The sequence below is a fragment of the Pseudorasbora parva genome, chromosome 22 (assembly GCF_024679245.1).
Source record: "Pseudorasbora parva isolate DD20220531a chromosome 22, ASM2467924v1, whole genome shotgun sequence".
Classification (NCBI taxonomy): Eukaryota; Metazoa; Chordata; class Actinopteri; order Cypriniformes; family Gobionidae; genus Pseudorasbora; species Pseudorasbora parva.
The window spans coordinates 11471062-11490102 of NC_090193.1; the positions used below are offsets into that span (position 1 = coordinate 11471062).

The window sequence follows — 19041 nt, forward strand, 5'->3', positions numbered from 1 at the left end:
ATATTTTGGTTTATTCAGACACCTATGAGGAACGATCGTGGGTCAACGCAGATGACATCCTCAATCCCAAACTTGTGGAGGGGTTCCATCGCACCCACCCGGATAGGCCGGCCCCATCGGCCACATGGGAGGCCTCGGCGCCGACTGCTTCCTCGCGCCAGGAGCCACTCGCAGGGAGGGGGCTCTGTCACAAGGACGAACTCTGCAGTCCCCTCCTCTAACCACCAGAGGGCTCCCTCGCCTGAGTATTGACTGTCTATTTTCCGAACTACAATTCCCATCAGCCCTGCTACTGACACTGAGTCGTTCCAACTGTAGACCATCTTCTGGTCTATTTAAGCTGGCTCTCTCCTGTTCCCCACTGCGAAGTTTTGTTTTGCTAAAGCAAACATCTCCGAGTGATTCTCTCGTTTTTTCTGCGTATTGAGACCTTGTTGTCAGCTTTTCCTGTAATGTTTTGCTGCCTGCCCGTTGTTGACTTTCGGTTTGGTTTTGGACCTGTGACTGTTTTTCTGCCTGCCAATTGACCACCTTTTCTTCTGTGTTTACTGGTGCCTGCCCATTGCCTGTACCACTACATTTGAATTAAAGCTTGCATATGGATCCCACTTCGAGTGACGAGTCGTTAAAATATTCTATTAACTATGACTTTTACCATATACCTATCTCAGGTTTAATGATGTAGTGTAGACGTTACATTTACATAATAACACATAATCAGAACTGTAACATAACTCAAAAACAAAACAAACAGATATCACGGGAAAAACTGGAGACATATACAAAATCCGACAAAGACTAACAAACACAAGAAGCTTATAGAGGGAGGAAATCAAGAGGGAACAAGTGGGAAAAATTAAACATCAGATAACAAGGGGGAGGGATCAGACAATGACAGCACATGCTCACACTGCAAAACCCATATGTGCACACAAGACAGGCATGTGACACGTTAAATATGGTCTGGATCCTGCAGACTGCAGTAAACCTCGGGATAAACAGAGAGACTAACACAAGCGTAGCCATTATTCTTCTTAGGATATAACGAGTAGGCTACATCAGGTGTAATGGGAAGTGTTCCCGGTTCCGGCTGACCTAGTTAATTCAGCATAACAATCATTTAATGTAGAATAAGTTCATACAGAATAAGGCATTAATGCTTTATAAGTACTAATAAACTGCCTATATGCTAGTGATATGCATGATAATAAACAACTAGTAATAAGCAATTTAACTAGAATATTTGTAACATTAACATACTTGAGATATAGGCCTGCGTGTCACATACTTGTTCATTGCCTATATAAATAATCAAATCTCTCCAACACTGAATGCTGTCTTGAAGGTTTATAGGCTTAATTTAGCGTCAAATGATTGCTTTAACGATTCATCAGAAAACCATTGGAGGGAGACAAATACTAATACACCACTGAACATATTTTGGTCATCCTGACGCCAAGATGAGCACACCTTAAATGAGTGTGGGAGTCCGTTGGCTAAATCATTCAACCTGATTACATCAGCAGGTGTACATAGTATCTGATCACAATCTCAAAACGATGTTCTATGATGATTTAAACATAACCACATATAGAGTCGTTTATACATTTATACGTGCGTAGACTAGCTACTAATAGCCCAGACCTCTTGTAGATCTGCATTTTAGTCCGTTTATTTCTTTTATTTGTTAAAAAATATATTTTCTTATAGATATGGCAATTTTGCATTATATTTCTTTTTATCATTGCAGTTTCTCCATCCATGCCTAGTGTGGGACAATAAAGGACATGGAGTTGTAGCCTAATGTAACATCCCCTTTTAGTGACGGAACAATGTTGTGTGATCAACATGGCGTAGATTGAGAACAGTTTAACGGTATAGAGCAGGTGGGGTTTTTGTTCTCGTCGTGTAACGGGACACAGGACGCGGGGGTGAGCCGCATATCGCGTGCTTGCGTGCGTCAGAGAGGACGTGGTAGGACAGCTGGAGCGCGCGCGCCCGCCCGCCCAAAGAGCAATAACAGCATTTTCAGCAACATCACTCGATTTACGCCATGCAAATAACACGAGAAAATGAAACTGGACTGGTACGGCAGAGAATGTAAGACATTTGTCGTGTATCTGATCTCCTAATGCTTCCTATAATTTATAACTGACAAGATTTGGGACGTTGCAACACAGTCGCCAGGTAAGAATACATCGCTTTCACTAGCTATATGTACATCATTGTATTAAAATGTAAAGCATTTAGACAAATGCGGCGTTCATGTATCGATACGCTCATGTCTTTGATGCGCGTCCTTGTAGAATTTCGTATGACGGACCGCAAAAGCATCTTTAGGCGCACAGCAACGTAATGACTTTGAGGAGCCTTTGCATTTTGTTATTCGTCGCAAGTGTGTGCCAACGATACTCTTTTGGTGACAAACAAGCGATTATTGACTTCACGAGTAGCAATAAATAAATAAATAAATAAACTAAAAATCCTAATAATGACGTTTCGTTCAATGCGAATTCATGTAAATTGATAATCGGATGATCTATTTGTTTCCGTGTGAATGTGAACGCGACATGTGATCAAGTTAAACAAAATTCTGTCCTGTTATCCACGGCCTCTAACTGCTTTGAAACGCTTGTTCATTCATGTTGCATGGCCTATATGTGCTTTATTACCCAACTGGCTGAGAAGATAACAGGATGCCTGTTTTAAATGTTGCCTAATTACAGATTTACGCGCAATATTAACGCCAGTTGTAACAGCAAATCCCGTTGATTAAAATATGCGGACAATCTCAGATCTGCATTCCATCATATTCATAGGAGGAGTAAGAATTGAGTTGGTGGGCTGTGGTATTTTTAGACATCACATGTGATAGACGTTTGCATGTCTTCTGTAGCCTTTTTAAACCTCACTTACACATTTCATCATCTTAGGGGAAAATAGCTGTAGGCTATATTTTAAGTATTTTTTTTTTGACAAAAAAAATCTAATAATTAGTCTGGATCAGTTATTCATGTTGTGTATGAATATGAGAGAAAAAATATTCAGAGATTACATTTTTCCTTTCACTATAAATAGTTTCTTTCACCTCAGTGTATGAATAGGCTGCTGTGACGTAAATTAAACCCACTGTTTGCCAGTTGGTTACTAGGGTAACTGACAGAAAGATGACATGCAACATTAGAAATCGTTTTTTTTTATCTAATATTTTTTTTACCCACGTCTTCTTTTTCAGTATCTCTGATGACATTCTCTCATTCTCGTTTTTGCTCATTCTCTCAATCACCCTATACATGCCCTCGAGGTCTGTTTCCACAGCAACCGGAGAATTCCCAGAGTACCAAAAACGACTCACAACTGAGATGTCCCTAAGTGGCTCAAGGAGAATCTCTAATACAGCTTAGGTGTACAAAGGCCTGATATATACTGGCATCATGCAAACTGGTACAAACCAGCAGAAAACGAATGCGATATCATCTACTGTGGTGCCTCAGTGGGCACCGTGCACCCATAGCCGACCAAGGCTTTGGCATATCAACCATGGTCAAATCATTGTGATCTCTGACCAGTTCACGTCAATGCTGATAAATATAACAATAATCATAAAGTTTGAATAATTGTTCAAATTCTAAGAGACATCCACTGCACAGCTATAAAGATAACGACACAGTGGACTGATATCATTGGAATCATTTAAAGAACAATTTTTTCCAGCTGTTAAACTGTAAAAAAATGTATGGTAAATGATATATATGACATAAAAAGTTAAAATTATGACATACTACATCGAAAATATGAATATACCTGGTCATATTTATGAGAAGAAAATATCACATTAATAGTCACAATAATTAAATTATAATTACTAGTCATTATTATTACATAAAAGCTTGAAAATTGGACGGTCACATTTATTTATTTATTTATTTTACTTTTTAAAGGGGGGTGAGTTGAAACAATGAAGGAAATTACCTTAAATAGAAACTTAAAATATTATTGTATCTGAACCATAAAAATGTGATCAATCATGAAAATAGCGCACTTTGGCATGTTTCACTGTAAATAAAACACACACAATTACCCAGTATGCTTACAAAATCTTTTAATAATATTTGAATAAAGGTTGTCGATTCTCAAAAATGTTTTTTAATTTCAATAAACTCAAAATAAGTTTTTCTTAAAGGCAACCAGGTAACTTATTTAAAAAAAAAAAACATTTTTTACAGTGTACATAATTATTATTATTATTTTTTTAAATGTTAGATCATATAAGCACAGAATTAACCTCGATCGCACCATTGATCAGCCAAATTAGAAAACCTAAGGGCTCCTCAAGCCATAGACTCTTTTAAGAAAGAACTAAAAACCTTTCTTTTTAAACAAGCATTTTTTACTTTTTGCTAATTCATTTTTTTATTTTTTATTTTTATTTTTATGTGTAGCACTTTGGGATTTTTTTTAACTATGAAAAGGGCTTTACAAATAAAATATATTATTATTATTATTATTATTAAATTTCCATGTGCATCTTGAAAAGTAGATGTATAGGGAAGTAATGCACAACATCTGCTTTAATAAAATTATATATATATATATATATATATATATATATATATATATATATATATATATATATATATATATATATATATATATATATATACAGTATAAGTAAAATAAGTATTTGAACACCCTGCTATTTTGCAAGTTCTCCCACTTGGAAATCATGGAAGGGTCTGAAATTGCCATCGTAGGTGCATGTCCACTGTGAGAGACATAATCTAAAATAAAAAATAAAAATCCAGAAATCACAGTATATGCTTCTTCTTTTTTTATTTATTATTATTTATTTGTGATAGAGCTGCAAATAAGTATTTGAACACCTGTCTATCAGCTAGAATTCTGACCCTCAAAGACCTGTTAGTCTGCCTTTAAAATGTCCACCTCCACTCCATTTATTATCCTAAATTAGATGCACCTGTTTGAGGTCGTTAGCTGCATAAAGACACCTGTCCACCTCATACAATCAGTAAGAATCCAACTACTTAGATGGCCAAGACCAAAGAGCTAAATAGTAAACCTCCACAAGGCTGGAAAGGGCTACGGGAAAATTGCCAAGCAGCTTGGTGAAAAAAGTTCCACTGTTGGAGCAATCATTAGAAAATGGAAGAAGCTAAACATGACTGTCAATCTCCCTCGGACTGGGGCTCCATGCAAGATCTCATCTCGTGGGTTCTCAATGATCCCAAGAAAGATGAGAAATCAGCCCAGAACTACACGGGAGGAGCTGGTCAATGACCTGAAAAGAGCTGGGACTACAATTTCCATGCTTACTTCCATGGTTGCTAGACGTCATGGTTTGAAATCATGCATGGCACGGAAGTTTCCCCTGCTTAAACCAGCACATGTCCAGGCCCGTCTTAAGTTTGCCAATCACCATTTGGAGGATCCAGAGAAGTCATGTGAGAAAGTCATGTGGTTAGATGAGACCAAAATAGAACGTTTTGGTCATAATTCCACTAAACGTGTTTGGAGGAAGAAGAAGGATGAGTACCATCCCAAAAAAAACATCCCTACTGTGAAGCATGGGGGTGATGGTAGCATCATGCTTTTGGGGTGTTTTTCTGCAAATGGGACATGGTGACTGCACTGTATAAAGGAGGGGATGATCGGGCAATGTATTGCGAGATTTGGGGGAACGACGTCCTTCCCTCAGTTATAGCATTGAAGATGGGTCGAGGCTGGGTCTTCCAACATGACAATGACCCGAAGTACACAGCCAGGATAACCAGGGAGTGGCTGTGTAAGAAGCATATTAAGGTTCTGGCGTGGCCTAGCCAGTCTCCAGACCTAAACCCAATAGAGAATCTTTGGAGGGAGCTCAAACACCGTGTTTCTCAGTGACAGGCCAGAAATCTCACTGATCTAGAGAAGATCTGTGTGGAGGAGAAGGTCAAAATCCCTCCTGCAGTGTGTGCAAACCTGGTAAAAACTACAGGAAATGTTTGACCTCTGTAAATGCAAACAAGGGCTACTCTACCAAATATTAACATTGATTTTCTCAGGTGTTCAACAACTTGTTTGCAGCTGTATTATACAAAAAAATTTTTTTTTTTAAAAATCATACATTGTGATTTCTGGATGTTTTTTTTAGATTATGTCTCTCACAGCGGAGATGCACCTACGATGACAATTTCAGACCCCTCCATGATTTCTAAGTGGGAGAACTTGCAAAATAGCAGGGTGTTCAAATACTTATTTTCATCACTTTATATATATATATATATATATATATATATATATATATATATATATATATATATATATAAATATATATATATATATATATATATATATATATATATATATATATATATATATGTATGTATGTGTGTGTGTGTGTGTGTGTGTGTGTGTTTGTGGATAACCCCCTAGAAGACCTTCCTCTTCCAGGCATTTATTTATCATGGATCTGGCATTTATCTTTCATATCACTCTTTCATTGTTCTCAAACAGCATGTCACATCTCTCACAGTTCTGAGCATTGCTTCCATTGGACAAAATGTACTAACTCTCTATATAAAGCGCATAGAAAAATGATGGAATATGAAATGTACGAGTGAAAGATTAGACTAGCACATAGAAAAACAAAACGGCTTAAATATTTAAAACTTAATTTTCAACCATTTATGCTGCCAGCAAAAAGAAAGTAAGAGGCTCATCTGGTCTCTGTTCATCTGAGTGATAGTAATCGTTACTTCTAATTCAGAAGAACCGCCGAATTTTCCCCTGGGGCTCAAGTAGCTGTGTGATCCACAGGGTATTTTCAAGCTCTTAAAAATTTAGACAGGTTCACTGCTAATCAGGGCACATTGGTCTGGTGTGTGTACTTTATGGGGTCTATCTTGTAAAAAAAATGAGGCATTTAGTTAAATCACTGTCGAGAATGTCAGTACAGTAGTCAGACAGTAATCTCTGTCTCCAAATACTGCAAGAATTCAGCAAGATGCCAGAAATATCTGGTGTGAACTTGCTTTCCACAGGAGACTGAGTCCAACGGCTGCTTCACAGCAAGATAAATGAGTCATTAATAGACGACCTTGATGCTGATGGTGGCAGAGACCGTCCTACTCACAAAGGCACACAGGCATACAGTGGCGTACACTAATGTATACAGAGAGAGAGAGAGAGAGAGAGAGAGAGAGAGAGAGAGAGAGAGAGAGAGAGAGAGAGAGAGAGAGATAGAGAGAGAGAGAGAGAGAGAGAGAGAGAGAGAGAGAGAGAGAGAGAGAGAGAGAGAGAGAGAGAGAAAACATTTAGGAAAATGCTGACCATTAAAGATCCACCCTATACACTATAAGTTGTAAAATACTTATATAAGTTGTAAATAAAAAAATAGAATATATGGAACACCATATCGTTCTTTCTACTTATTTTTTGTTTATTTCACCGTGTCACTTGCTGATTCTTTGAAATTAGCTGTAAAATCTACTAGCAATTTCAGATTTGTAATTGTCAGGCAACCCTGTCACCAATAATATCATGTGTAGATCTCACGAACAAAACAAAGCATATCAAATTTCACCCCTATGTGGAAATTAAGGAATCAGAAATTATTTTGTGCTTTAAGATCATTGTTTCATGTCCTTACAAATTAAAGATGAAATGTGTGATTTGTGAGCCGCTAGCGTCAAACTATCCTTCCAAACACCAATTATAGTTGGAAGAAGACCAGAGTCCCACCATAAATGCACACTGTTGGTTGTGTCGATGATGCAATGTTGTGCTAGTCTGGGTGCCCAAACAAACAGATCCATGTTTTGATAGTGCCACAGAGCCACAGTGTTTACACATTTGGTGGATTCAGCTTACAGATCGCTTACTTTTAACCATCTCTACATGTTAATTTGGGATAATGGAAAAAACTTAAATTACTTTGAGGAACATTTCACCCCAAATCTCCCATTGCCTAATACAAAAATACATTGTGGTAGTACTCACTGTTTATGCAGATTTCCTCTAAAGGAACTGTAACAAATAATCCTAAAATGGCCCTGTCACTAGACATTAAGAAATCATGTTCATTTTAAATACTTATATCACTGACAACAGTAGTCCGGCCAGGATATAGTAATTTAAAAGTTGTTGTTGCAGCCCTCAACTGATGTTGATGTTGACATGTTGTGTTTTGGCCTGAAGCTCCACCTATCGACCAATCACAAAGTCAGTAGTGTTTCTGCATCCGGGTTGCCAGATCTGCTCTAGTTACCACAGCTGCAGCTACAAACGTTCCTGCTGGATCCTGCAGCCTATCTGGCAACCTCGAGTCAAGGGGGAGGGGGAGAGGGGATAGTGATTGCAGTACCACTTTTGGCCATAATCTTGCTTACACTTCCTTTAATTGTAGGGTAAAATGTGAAAAAAAAGGACACACAAAAGGGACACATATTGTTTTTATTTTATTTTATACAGTTAATAATTACAGTACAATCTTTGGGGGAAAAAGATCTTGATTTAGTTATGTGTAAAAAGTGAAAACAATAAAATATATACTGCCATTTTAAAATGCCATTTAAAAAAACAAGACAAGTTTACATCACTAAATATATTTCAAATGACAATAAAATATCGGAGTGTCTATTAACCCCAAGTGCAAATAGCGTGCCTTGTTGACAAGTGCTATTCGCACTAGCTCCGCCTAACAATGCCCAAAGTTCAACGTCTTCAGTACCGCAATCTGTAAAGCTTATGCATGGCTAATAGATCAGTTTTGTCATGATCTATACGGCTTCGAATCCGCCTTTTGCAAAGCTTGCTCTTTTCTCTTTTCTCATCACAAATCACATCGTAAAGGCATTTAAAAAAAATAAAAAAAATAAAATGTTCTAAATATGAAAAAAGTGCCAAACAAAATGTTTACTAGTACTACTACTACTACTACTACTACTAATAAAACCATTTATTGGTTAGGGTTAGGGATAGGTGTAGGCTTATAGTGTCTTATAGTGAGGGCTTATAGTGTCCCTTTAAGGTGGCATTCCATTTTGTTTTAATTCCCTTTTTAAAAATAATTTACACAAAACCGAGGTGCAAATAGTATGTATCTGTCAAAATAAATGATAAATTACATGTGATTATTGTATTTATATGGCAAAGAACTGTTATTTTTAAATGGTGTAAATAATATATATATATATATATATATGGCAACACTTTACAATACGAGTGCACTAATATGCATTAATTAATATTTAATTAAGGCACATCAGATAATCATGAGGTAATGTATTACTAATGGTGAACTAACACATTTATTAATGATGACTGCATCAGCAACTAATGAAGATTATACATGATACTACACACTTTACTTGTTGGGGCACATGACTATTAACTAATTAAACTAAAAAACATATTACTTAATCAATTAGTTTATAGTCATTTGCCCCAACAAGTAAAGTCATAACATAATGACACATTTTTAAATCCTTATAATGATTAATTAAAGCATTCAACTGGAAGATGAAATACATGGCTTTGACCTGTTGTGGTAATTAACATGTTAATTTAAATTATTAGGTAATATAATATGTTATTAAGGAATTAATACTGTACATTATGACATATTAAACTAATAACAATTTAATGATTACTTTATCTATTAATCATGTAGATTTTTCATTAGTTGCTGATGCAGTAATTATTAATAAATGGGTAATTTCACTAACCTGAGAAGCCAGACCCACATCAAGATGTTTGGTCTAGAAACTCACCATTGATAGGGCTCAATCTGAGGGGCGGGATAAACGGTTGTCTTTCAAACTCACTCTGCACACGATAGGATAGGACTACAACCAACCAAAGCAACGAAAGTGAAACAGAGCTCGTTGAAAGATTAAACTTTCGCCATATCCGGTTGGCAAAACTCAGAACACATCTTCCCTTCTTAAGAATGACTTCAGTGCCGTTCTTTGTTCTTTTCTCAAAGAAAAGTTTAACTCCAAATCTACCAGAGTCACGGTCAAAGCTGATTCGAAAGACCACCGTTCGCCAGTTTCTGTGTTTACTAGAAGCACGCAAACGCAACTCAGCCGCCATTATGTTAAGCCCCGCCCACCGACTCTATACACGATGTGATTGGCCGAAAAGAGTTTAGCATTTCCAGCTCAGGAGTGTATTGAGACTTGCTAGACGACACTCACAGCAGATTAGATTTGCTGCCGCTAGGGTGCGTCTAGATATCTAGGCTATTAGTTCACCATTAATAATACAATAACTCATGATTATCTGTGTATTAATTAAGCATGAATTAAGTCATATTAGTGCACCTGTATTGTAAAGGGCTACCCTATTTTCATTTAGTAAATAGAATCTACAGCTATTTGCACTTATGCAAATATCATCTAAGAAAATGTGTAAATAGAACCTAGTTGCTATTAAAACTTGGTGTAAATAGCAACTATTGTTTATCTACTAGATTCTATTTACACTAAGTGCAAATAGCCGCTGCCATAAAATAAAAAATAATGTGTTTTTATAGTAGTGGTTAGGCATCGCAATTTTGAATTAATTTTTGTATTGTTTTATTTAATAATTAAATAATACTATACATCCAGTGGCTTTACATTTCCATGTACTTACTATTAATACTTTCATATCTAGTATTGATTTTAAAAGTTATTCCTGATTTATTGGTTTACTATTTTCATATCTTACCTGTCGGTATGGGCAAAATCCACTATAGGATGATATTCAAACAGATGGTTTATTAATGTAGTAGGTCACTTGGAGATATACCAGTGCTGGTCTTCCTTTCCTTGCTAATAGATTGATTGGAATGTGTTGAAATGATTTTTCCCCCTGGTTTGATGGAAATTAAGAATTAAAATGGAAATTGGAAAATGAATGGAAATTAGAATGTTATCAGAATTCTATTCATTTGTGTTTGAATGCTCACCTCAGAAGACACATAGATATATTGGATACTCTTCTTATGTGGATGTGTATCAAATGAAACCTTTTTCCTTTTTCAGATCTCAGGGAATAATTGATACTTAACCACCACGTACCCCGATAAACCTGAGCAGCATGCCAGAGCAGAGTAATGATTACCGGGTGGTGGTCTTTGGAGCAGGGGGTGTGGGCAAGAGCTCCCTGGTTCTGCGCTTCGTTAAGGGCACCTTCAGGGACACCTACATCCCGACGGTGGAGGACACATACCGACAGGTCATCAGCTGCGACAAGAGCGTATGCACTCTGGAGATCACTGACACCACCGGCAGCCACCAGTTCCCTGCTATGCAGCGCCTGTCCATCTCCAAGGGCCACGCCTTCATCCTGGTCTACTCCATCACCAGCAGGCAGTCGCTGGAGGAGCTGAAGCCCATCTACCAGCAAGTGCTGGCCATCAAAGGTAACGTGGAGAACATCCCTATCATGCTTGTGGGGAACAAGAGCGACGAGACCCAGCGCGAGGTGGAGACCAAGGAGGGCGAAGCTCAGGCAAACATCTGGAAATGTGCGTTCATGGAAACATCAGCCAAGACCAACTCCAACGTGAAGGAGCTTTTTCAGGAGCTCCTGAACCTGGATAAGAAGCGGGATATGAGTCTGAACATGCGCTCCAGCAAGCAGAGACGTGCAGACAAGCTGAAGGCGAAGTGCAGTATTATGTAGGAAGCTGGATCCATGATTGCATCCCTCAACGCGTAACTGACTCCTTGATAATGTACATAAGTCCCTCACCTTAAAGGAACAGTATGCCCCAAAAAATTAAACTTCTGTCATGATTTACTTTTCATCCTGCAGTTCTAAACCCATATGATTATTTTTCTCCCAGGGAACACAGAAGGATATTTTTTTTTATATAGAATTGTACTGACCAAACTTGTGAATGCAAACAAAAATGTCATTGAAAATTTGACTTGTGAGGTGTATTCCAAATCTCATAAGGGAAGTCATATGATATTATATATTAACTGTGTGAATTGTAGAATCATAACTATAATTTGAACACATGAATGGAACATTCAGACTGATTTTGATTCAAGCAAACAATTTGTTCATGAATTATATATAATTACATTTTGCATTAACGTGCCAAATTTATTCAAGGTGGATGTAAAACTTTAAATTAAATAACAATCATTTACGCCATTTCCCCAAACAAATCTATTGGATAGCTTCATAAGAATATTGGAATTCAGTGCACAAGTCATATGGGCCACATTTAGGAAACCTTTTTGGTTCTTTTTCACCTTTATGATTCTTATATTTTCCTTATTTGCTTTCAATGGCAGAAAGTTGTGCATGTTTGGAACAAACCCCGGATGAGTAAAAGATGACAGAACTTTCATTTTTGGGTAAACTCTCCCTTTAACTATAGATTCCTCTCAGTCTTAATCAGGTAATCTTTAGTGTGCATCCAAACCTTCAGTCGTCTCCCTTCCCCTGTATGTTCTGGCTCCTGTAGTGACTCTGTGTTACAAGACTATAAGAGCTGACAATTGAAGCAGGGAGGACGTCCCACTATTCTCACACATGCTCTCTCTACTGCTTTTTGTGGACTTTTTATTGAATTCAAGACAGACCAAATCATCAATGTGGCCATTTTTATGTCTGGCTGTGGCTTTAATGGTACAGTGTCGAAATGCAGACATAAATGTCTTGAACTGGTTATGCATTGATGCATTTTGTGGGATTCTCGTCCAAAGATGGAAAAGGCCTGGACACAGCTAAAGAGGCGACAATATCCGCTCTTCCAAATTACATAGCAGCACAAAAGCCTTTTACAAATCGGAAAACAATTCGGGACGAAGGACATTTAGTTAACCAGCTTGCCAGTGATGTAACCTGGTATACCAGAGTAAAGTGCATAATGCATGTCTGATGATATAAACTACCTTCATATTAAATGTGATTGAGATCTTTTCATTGAGAACAGAGCTATACCTTATTGAAGCACAGTGAATAAGTCCTAAATGTGATCATTTCTAAAAGCTATTTTTTTGTGAGGGGGGTGGGGATTTGGGGGTGTCGATCGGTGCTTTGTTTTAATCTGTTTTGTTTTTCGAGTGTTGATGGCACTCGGAAACCTTAATATATGCATTTCATTATCTAACTGAAAACATATATCCTGTATGTGAAATCTATGTGTATTATCAGCACTAATGAAAGCCCCTGTACAGCCCCTGTTTTTCTGTCGGTGTCTATATTTCCTCTGATAATTTAATGCCATTTGCTTTAGCAATACATAATATAAAAGCACTTTTAGAATCTTGAGCACATTCAAAACACAGAGCATTAACCTTTACGAAAATGTTCTTGTCAAACACTCTGCGTTTACAACTTTACTGCAGATACAGTGTTTATTCAATAAATATTATGTGAGGGACCAGAAAAATAAAGAAGCACAAACAAAAGGGAATTAATTACTGCTTGTTTTCTTTTGTGGTTTTGAACATCTATGTACAGTATACAGTGGCCCCAAAAGTATTTAGATACTTTTGGACCCTCAAGTCATGTGTAAAAATGCCATTGCATGATCAATGCAAATGCACTGAATTTCTATACAAAATATTAAACCAATTGGCATCTGGAAACACATGATGCTAGAGATTTTCTTAGCACTAATGGCACTTTTATGAGCCATGTGAAAACAAATCTCAGGTGATTTATTTTACAGGATGCATGAATTATTTTGAATTATATAACAATATTAATTGATTTGTCATTTACAACCTAAACTCTTTGTGACATCCCTTGCGGAAAATATGTTTATTCAAGTGTGCTATTAGTATACTCCTTTTAAACAAAAAATTAAAAAGTAAACCTTTTATGTACTTCTCAGAAATATACTTAAAATTGCACTTAATTATACTTGACTTATACTAACAGAAAGCTCTAAGTATATTTAGATATACTAAAAAGTATAATGAATAATTCTAAATTTGCTTGGCTTATTGTTATGTTTCATATTTTTATTGAGTAGCCTATTAAATGTTAGTACTATTCAGTAGTTTTACATACTGTCTTATAAATTGTTTGAAAATGTTGATTTATTAAGACAACAGATAGGTCACTGATTCTGAGTATCCACATTTTTGGGTCGGCTAGGATAGGAATTTACTTTGTATCTACTTTAGATTATTAATACCTCTTTCCCCACCATTGACTGTATTTCCTAGCCATCCATGTTTTTACTGTTATACGGTAGGGGGCACTTATATGCATCTAGTACAGAATCTCTGGATCAAAACACAAGCGAAGAAAAAACTGAAATAAGTGGTATGTTAGATCCCAATTGGCACCCTAAACCCTCACAGCCTTCCTCTGAGTCCGTACTTTTAAGATGTAATGCTGGTTTGACAGGTAAAGTCCTCAGTGTAGCTCACAAACTTGCGGGCTCAGCTGAAGTGCGCATCGAAGATTCATAACGGCCGCAAAGGAAGTGCTTGCGAGCACCCAAAATGATTAATGGGATTAACACCCATGGGTCTTGTGGACTTAACGGACATGCGCATGAGGCAGCCATTGGAAATCCACAAAACCAAAGTCCATAGAAGTGTGCTATTTGGGATTCAGCCTTTGACTTGCAGGCTTGCAAAAGTGAAGGTGCAAAACGGCCAAAAAGGGTGCTTGCGAGCAATCTTCTGAAACCTAAACCGATGAATGGAACACTGTACGGTCTCGTGGACTAAATGGACACGTGCACGCAGCAGGCATTGTAAGTCCTCAAGACTGAAAGTGCATAGAAGACGTGTGCCATTTGGGATCCAGCCATAGATGATTGCTCACGCAAATGTAAAACAATGCAATCATCAAATTTTATACAGCATATAAATCAAAATTGCATAATGTTAACGAATGAAAAGTTGAACCCATGAAGAGGAAATGACTGTGAAGATTTACTTGATCTACTCCATCAGTGTTTTGATCATCTCCTGAATTCTATCCGGACATAGTCTTTGACAAAAATGTGATAATTTCAGATTAGTGTTTTAAAATGTACATTTTTTTTTTTTAAACACTTACATTCAAGTTGCTAAAAAAGGATTGAAGCTACAATTAAATGTTTTTAAAATGGAAAGAGTTACAGCTAAAGGTGTATTTCAAGTATAAAAATAATAATACCTAAAAAGAAACATAGTAAAGTGCAAAATAACATAAATAGTAAACTATAAGTATGATGTTGTGTTCACTTAAAGAAAACTTACAAGTGTACTTGCGGTAAAAAACAAATCTAGTAGTTTACTTAAAGTATACTTCAAAGTGTATTTTCATGAACTAGTTGTGCACTTTAAGTTTACTATTTTTACACTTATACTTAAACGTATACTTCTATATACTAAAAAGTGGACCAATTTAATCCCAAGCAGTATTGAAACAGTACACTTATACGTTTACTTGATATTAGTATACTTACTACATAATGTATACTCAAACATTATTTATAATTCATAAAATGAACTTAAAGTATACTTATTTTTCGTAAGGGATGTTTTCCTTGAAAAGTCTGTTTCTGCTATACACTGTAAAAAAAAAAAATCAGGTCTCCAATTGAACATTTTCTAGTGACTGATTACATCTAAATTTTTCAGTTGGCCGAATTGAATTTCTGTGAATTAAATTGCATCAATCCACAGAATTTCAATTCCACCAACTGAAAAATTTAGATGTAATCAGTCACTAGATAATTTTCAATTAGAAATGTTTTCTCTCTCTCTCTCTTTTTTTTTTTTTTTTTTACAGTGTTTCCAGCAAATGCTTTGATATTTCTATTTGTTTAAAACAAAATGCTTTTCTACATTTTTAAGTGTGAATTAAATATTTTCTGGGGCCACTGCAGATGAGATTACACATACTCGCTATAATTCTTTAAAGGGATCCCCTGGTGTTGAGACTTGTATGGCTTAATATAACATAAATGATGTCTCTTACTGAATTATGTAGTAGAAAACCCATGAAAGATCTACGTTATTTTAAAAAATCAATTTTATATTTGGACCATGGGCGGCGCCATTTTGTTTGTGTTCTAGGTTGGTTGAACTCCTCAATCAGCTGGCATTACCCGTAGCTATTTTTACCACAACGCAACTCGAAAATTGTTTCAGAGTTAAACAAAACCAATGAATTGCTTTGTAATTGTACTTAAAACACACTCAAACATACATGTGCACACAAACTCACCTACACAAGTCACAAACAGATCGGCGGGCGCGCACACACACCTGACAGACTGCGCTGTCTCAATCGAGATGTTGGGCTGCTCAGTCTCCACGACAGGGGCTGAATCCGAAATCGACCCCCTATACCTTGAAATAGGGCATTATTTGAAGGGACGGCCATTTGTAGTGTTGTCCGACACCATAGGGACATGTTCAAGTGCAGTCATTCAGTCTCATGTTGCACCGCAATAACGAGTGTACAGCCGATTTACAAACAGCTGTCCGACTTCACGCACTCGATCGTCTTCATTCACTCCTTCAAGTTGTATTAGTGAACAAAAGTAGCGAAAGTAATTTGTGTCTTAAAAGTGAAAGTTTAAAGATTGAGGTTAATTCACTGAGCGTGCTCAAACTTTAATGCACAAACCAATCCCATGCATCATCACCAAAACATCCTGCCTCTCTTCCTCACGTTAACTTATCCCATCATCCTACCTAGATATTTCCCTCTGCTGGATACATTAGGCATTACAGTTAATCTACTGCATATCAACAGTCTATCCATGATATCAACACAGGGAATAGTGATGTATGCGCGCACGCAGTGCGTGTGTGTTCGCGCCGATCTGTTGGTGTGTGTGTGTGTGTGTGTGTTCGCGCCGATCTGTTGGGGTGTGTGTGAATCTGTGTGAGCGAGAGAGTTTGTGTCCACATGTATGTTTGGGTGCGTGAAGTCGGACAGCTGTAGTAAATCGTCTGTACACTGCGGTGCAACGTGAGACTGAATGACTGCACTTGAACATGTCCACTATGATGTCGGACAACACTACAAATGGCCGTCCCTTCAAATAATGCCCTATTTCAGGGTATAGGGGGTCGATTTCGGATTCAGCCCCTGTCATGGAGACTGAGCAGCCCAACATCTCGATTGAGACAGCGCAGTCTGTCAGGTGTGTGTGCACGCCCGCCGATCTGTTTGTGACTTGTGTAGGTGAGTTTGTGCGCACATGTATGTTTGAGTGTGTTTTAAGTACAATTACAAAGCAATTCATTGGTTTTGTTTAACTCTGAAACAATTTTCGACTTGCGTTGTGGTCAAAATAGCTACGGGTAATGCCAGCTGATTGAGGAGTTCAACCACTCTACGTCATCAACCTAGAACGCAAACAAAATGGCGCCGCCCATGGTCCAAATATAAAATCGATTTTTTAAATAACGTAGATCTTTCATGGGTTTTCTACTACATAATTCAGTAAGAGACATCATTTATGTTATATTAAGCCATACAAGTCTCAACACCAGGGGATCCCTTTAAGTCTTTTTGAACAGTGATGTGAACTCTGGGACCTTGTTATATTACTGCAGTTGATGATGGATAATAAAGTCTAGGTTACTAATGTAACCAGGGAATGGGGACATTATGTCAGAACGACTGATGTATTGGGATCTCGCCTGACTTTGTTTGATAACAGAACAAGCCAATGCACATTGGCAAGTGAAATTTGCATCGCAAGACACTCCTCTGTTTCTGGGTGTCATGATCAAAAAGGCAGCACACAAATACTCACAATTAAGTTTTTCACTTTAACCCTGCACAGTGAGGATATTGGGTAACACTGGGAAAGCGTGACCTGAAAGGCATGCTAAGCAGACCACATCTTACCCGTAGGGAAGTGACAGTTAAACACATCGACTGACAGTCAGGGCAGCCATATGGAAGATCTTTGTGGTAGATCCCGCCTTGTGCAGGGGTGGAGCCAATACCGTTACAAAGATGGCAGAGGGGACTCTGCCTTGGGAAAGACACAGGCTTGTTGCAACAGGAACGTAGACCACCTTGATCTACTTGTGTTGATGCACACAACGGTCGATGTGTTGTCCATCCATCCAACATGTTTGCCCCGCAGCAACGGCAGAAACCGACGCTGGACAAGTTGTAATGTTAGCAACTTGAGGCCATTTATATGCTACTGCAAAAAAAAAAAGGTCCTGTCCAGGAGCCAGAGGTTGCTTGCCTATTGCATACAGCACACCAGCCAGTGCTAAAGGAATCTGTTGCAACATGCCTGGACACTTGTTCTAGGGGAACCCCTGCCCATAGAAAAGCCAGGTCTGACCACAGGCTGAAAGTACAACGTTCGAGTAATTTCCACTCGATGTGTGCTATGGTGAAATACAGATGTTGGGAACCGGTCATGAAACCATTGCTGGAGTGGTCTTATATGAAACAATCCGAGCGGCGTGACCACGGCTGTGGATGCCATATGTCCTCTGAAACAGTTTCAGTGAAACCGCTGTCCTGCTCTTGAACATATTCTAGCAGTTCAGCCCTGACTGAGCATGCTCGTTGTGAGGCAAACTGAATTGCATAGTTGAGTCTGATCATCTGAATGACCTAGCAAGATGGGCTGTTAAACTCTTCCAGTCACCATGCAAGAGGGACCAGGGGGACAAGAGATGTACCTTGAGTGAGGCAGTGCGGTGGAGCACAGGGGCCCACTTCTGAAGGAGACCAGTGTGGTTGTCATGCACAAGTTTTTAAACACGTGTGTGTTTACTTATGGTTTAGGAGGATATTGTTTGGTTTATGGAATATTGTATGCAATTTAATGTTAGTAGTAGCAAGCAGAAAGGTTTTGCACGTCAGACTAGTGCGCGTTTACATACAAAATGGCATATAGCGCATTTGAATAAAAAAGCTCATTTTTTGTGAACAAAATGGTTTAATATGATTTAATATGTGTGAACAAATAGGTTTAATATGAAATAACATTGCATGCTCCATTGATAAATTAACTATATGTCAGCATATCAGCATTAGTTTACCTTTCTTCTTTTCTTTGTTTATCATCATTTTATTATTTTTAATTCTCTT

The 19041-nt window shown here is 37.7% G+C and overlaps 1 protein-coding gene across 1 annotated transcript; it reads left to right on the forward strand.

Moving 5' to 3' along the window:
- Positions 1-1872: 1872 nt before the first annotated feature.
- diras1a (DIRAS family, GTP-binding RAS-like 1a) lies at positions 1873-13430 on the forward strand. Its single transcript, XM_067431647.1, has 2 exons — positions 1873-2187; positions 11034-13430. Exon 2 carries the CDS (start codon positions 11089-11091, stop codon positions 11674-11676), a length of 588 nt encoding a protein of 195 aa, XP_067287748.1. The 5' UTR covers positions 1873-2187; positions 11034-11088; the 3' UTR covers positions 11677-13430.
- Positions 13431-19041: the final 5611 nt, after the last annotated feature.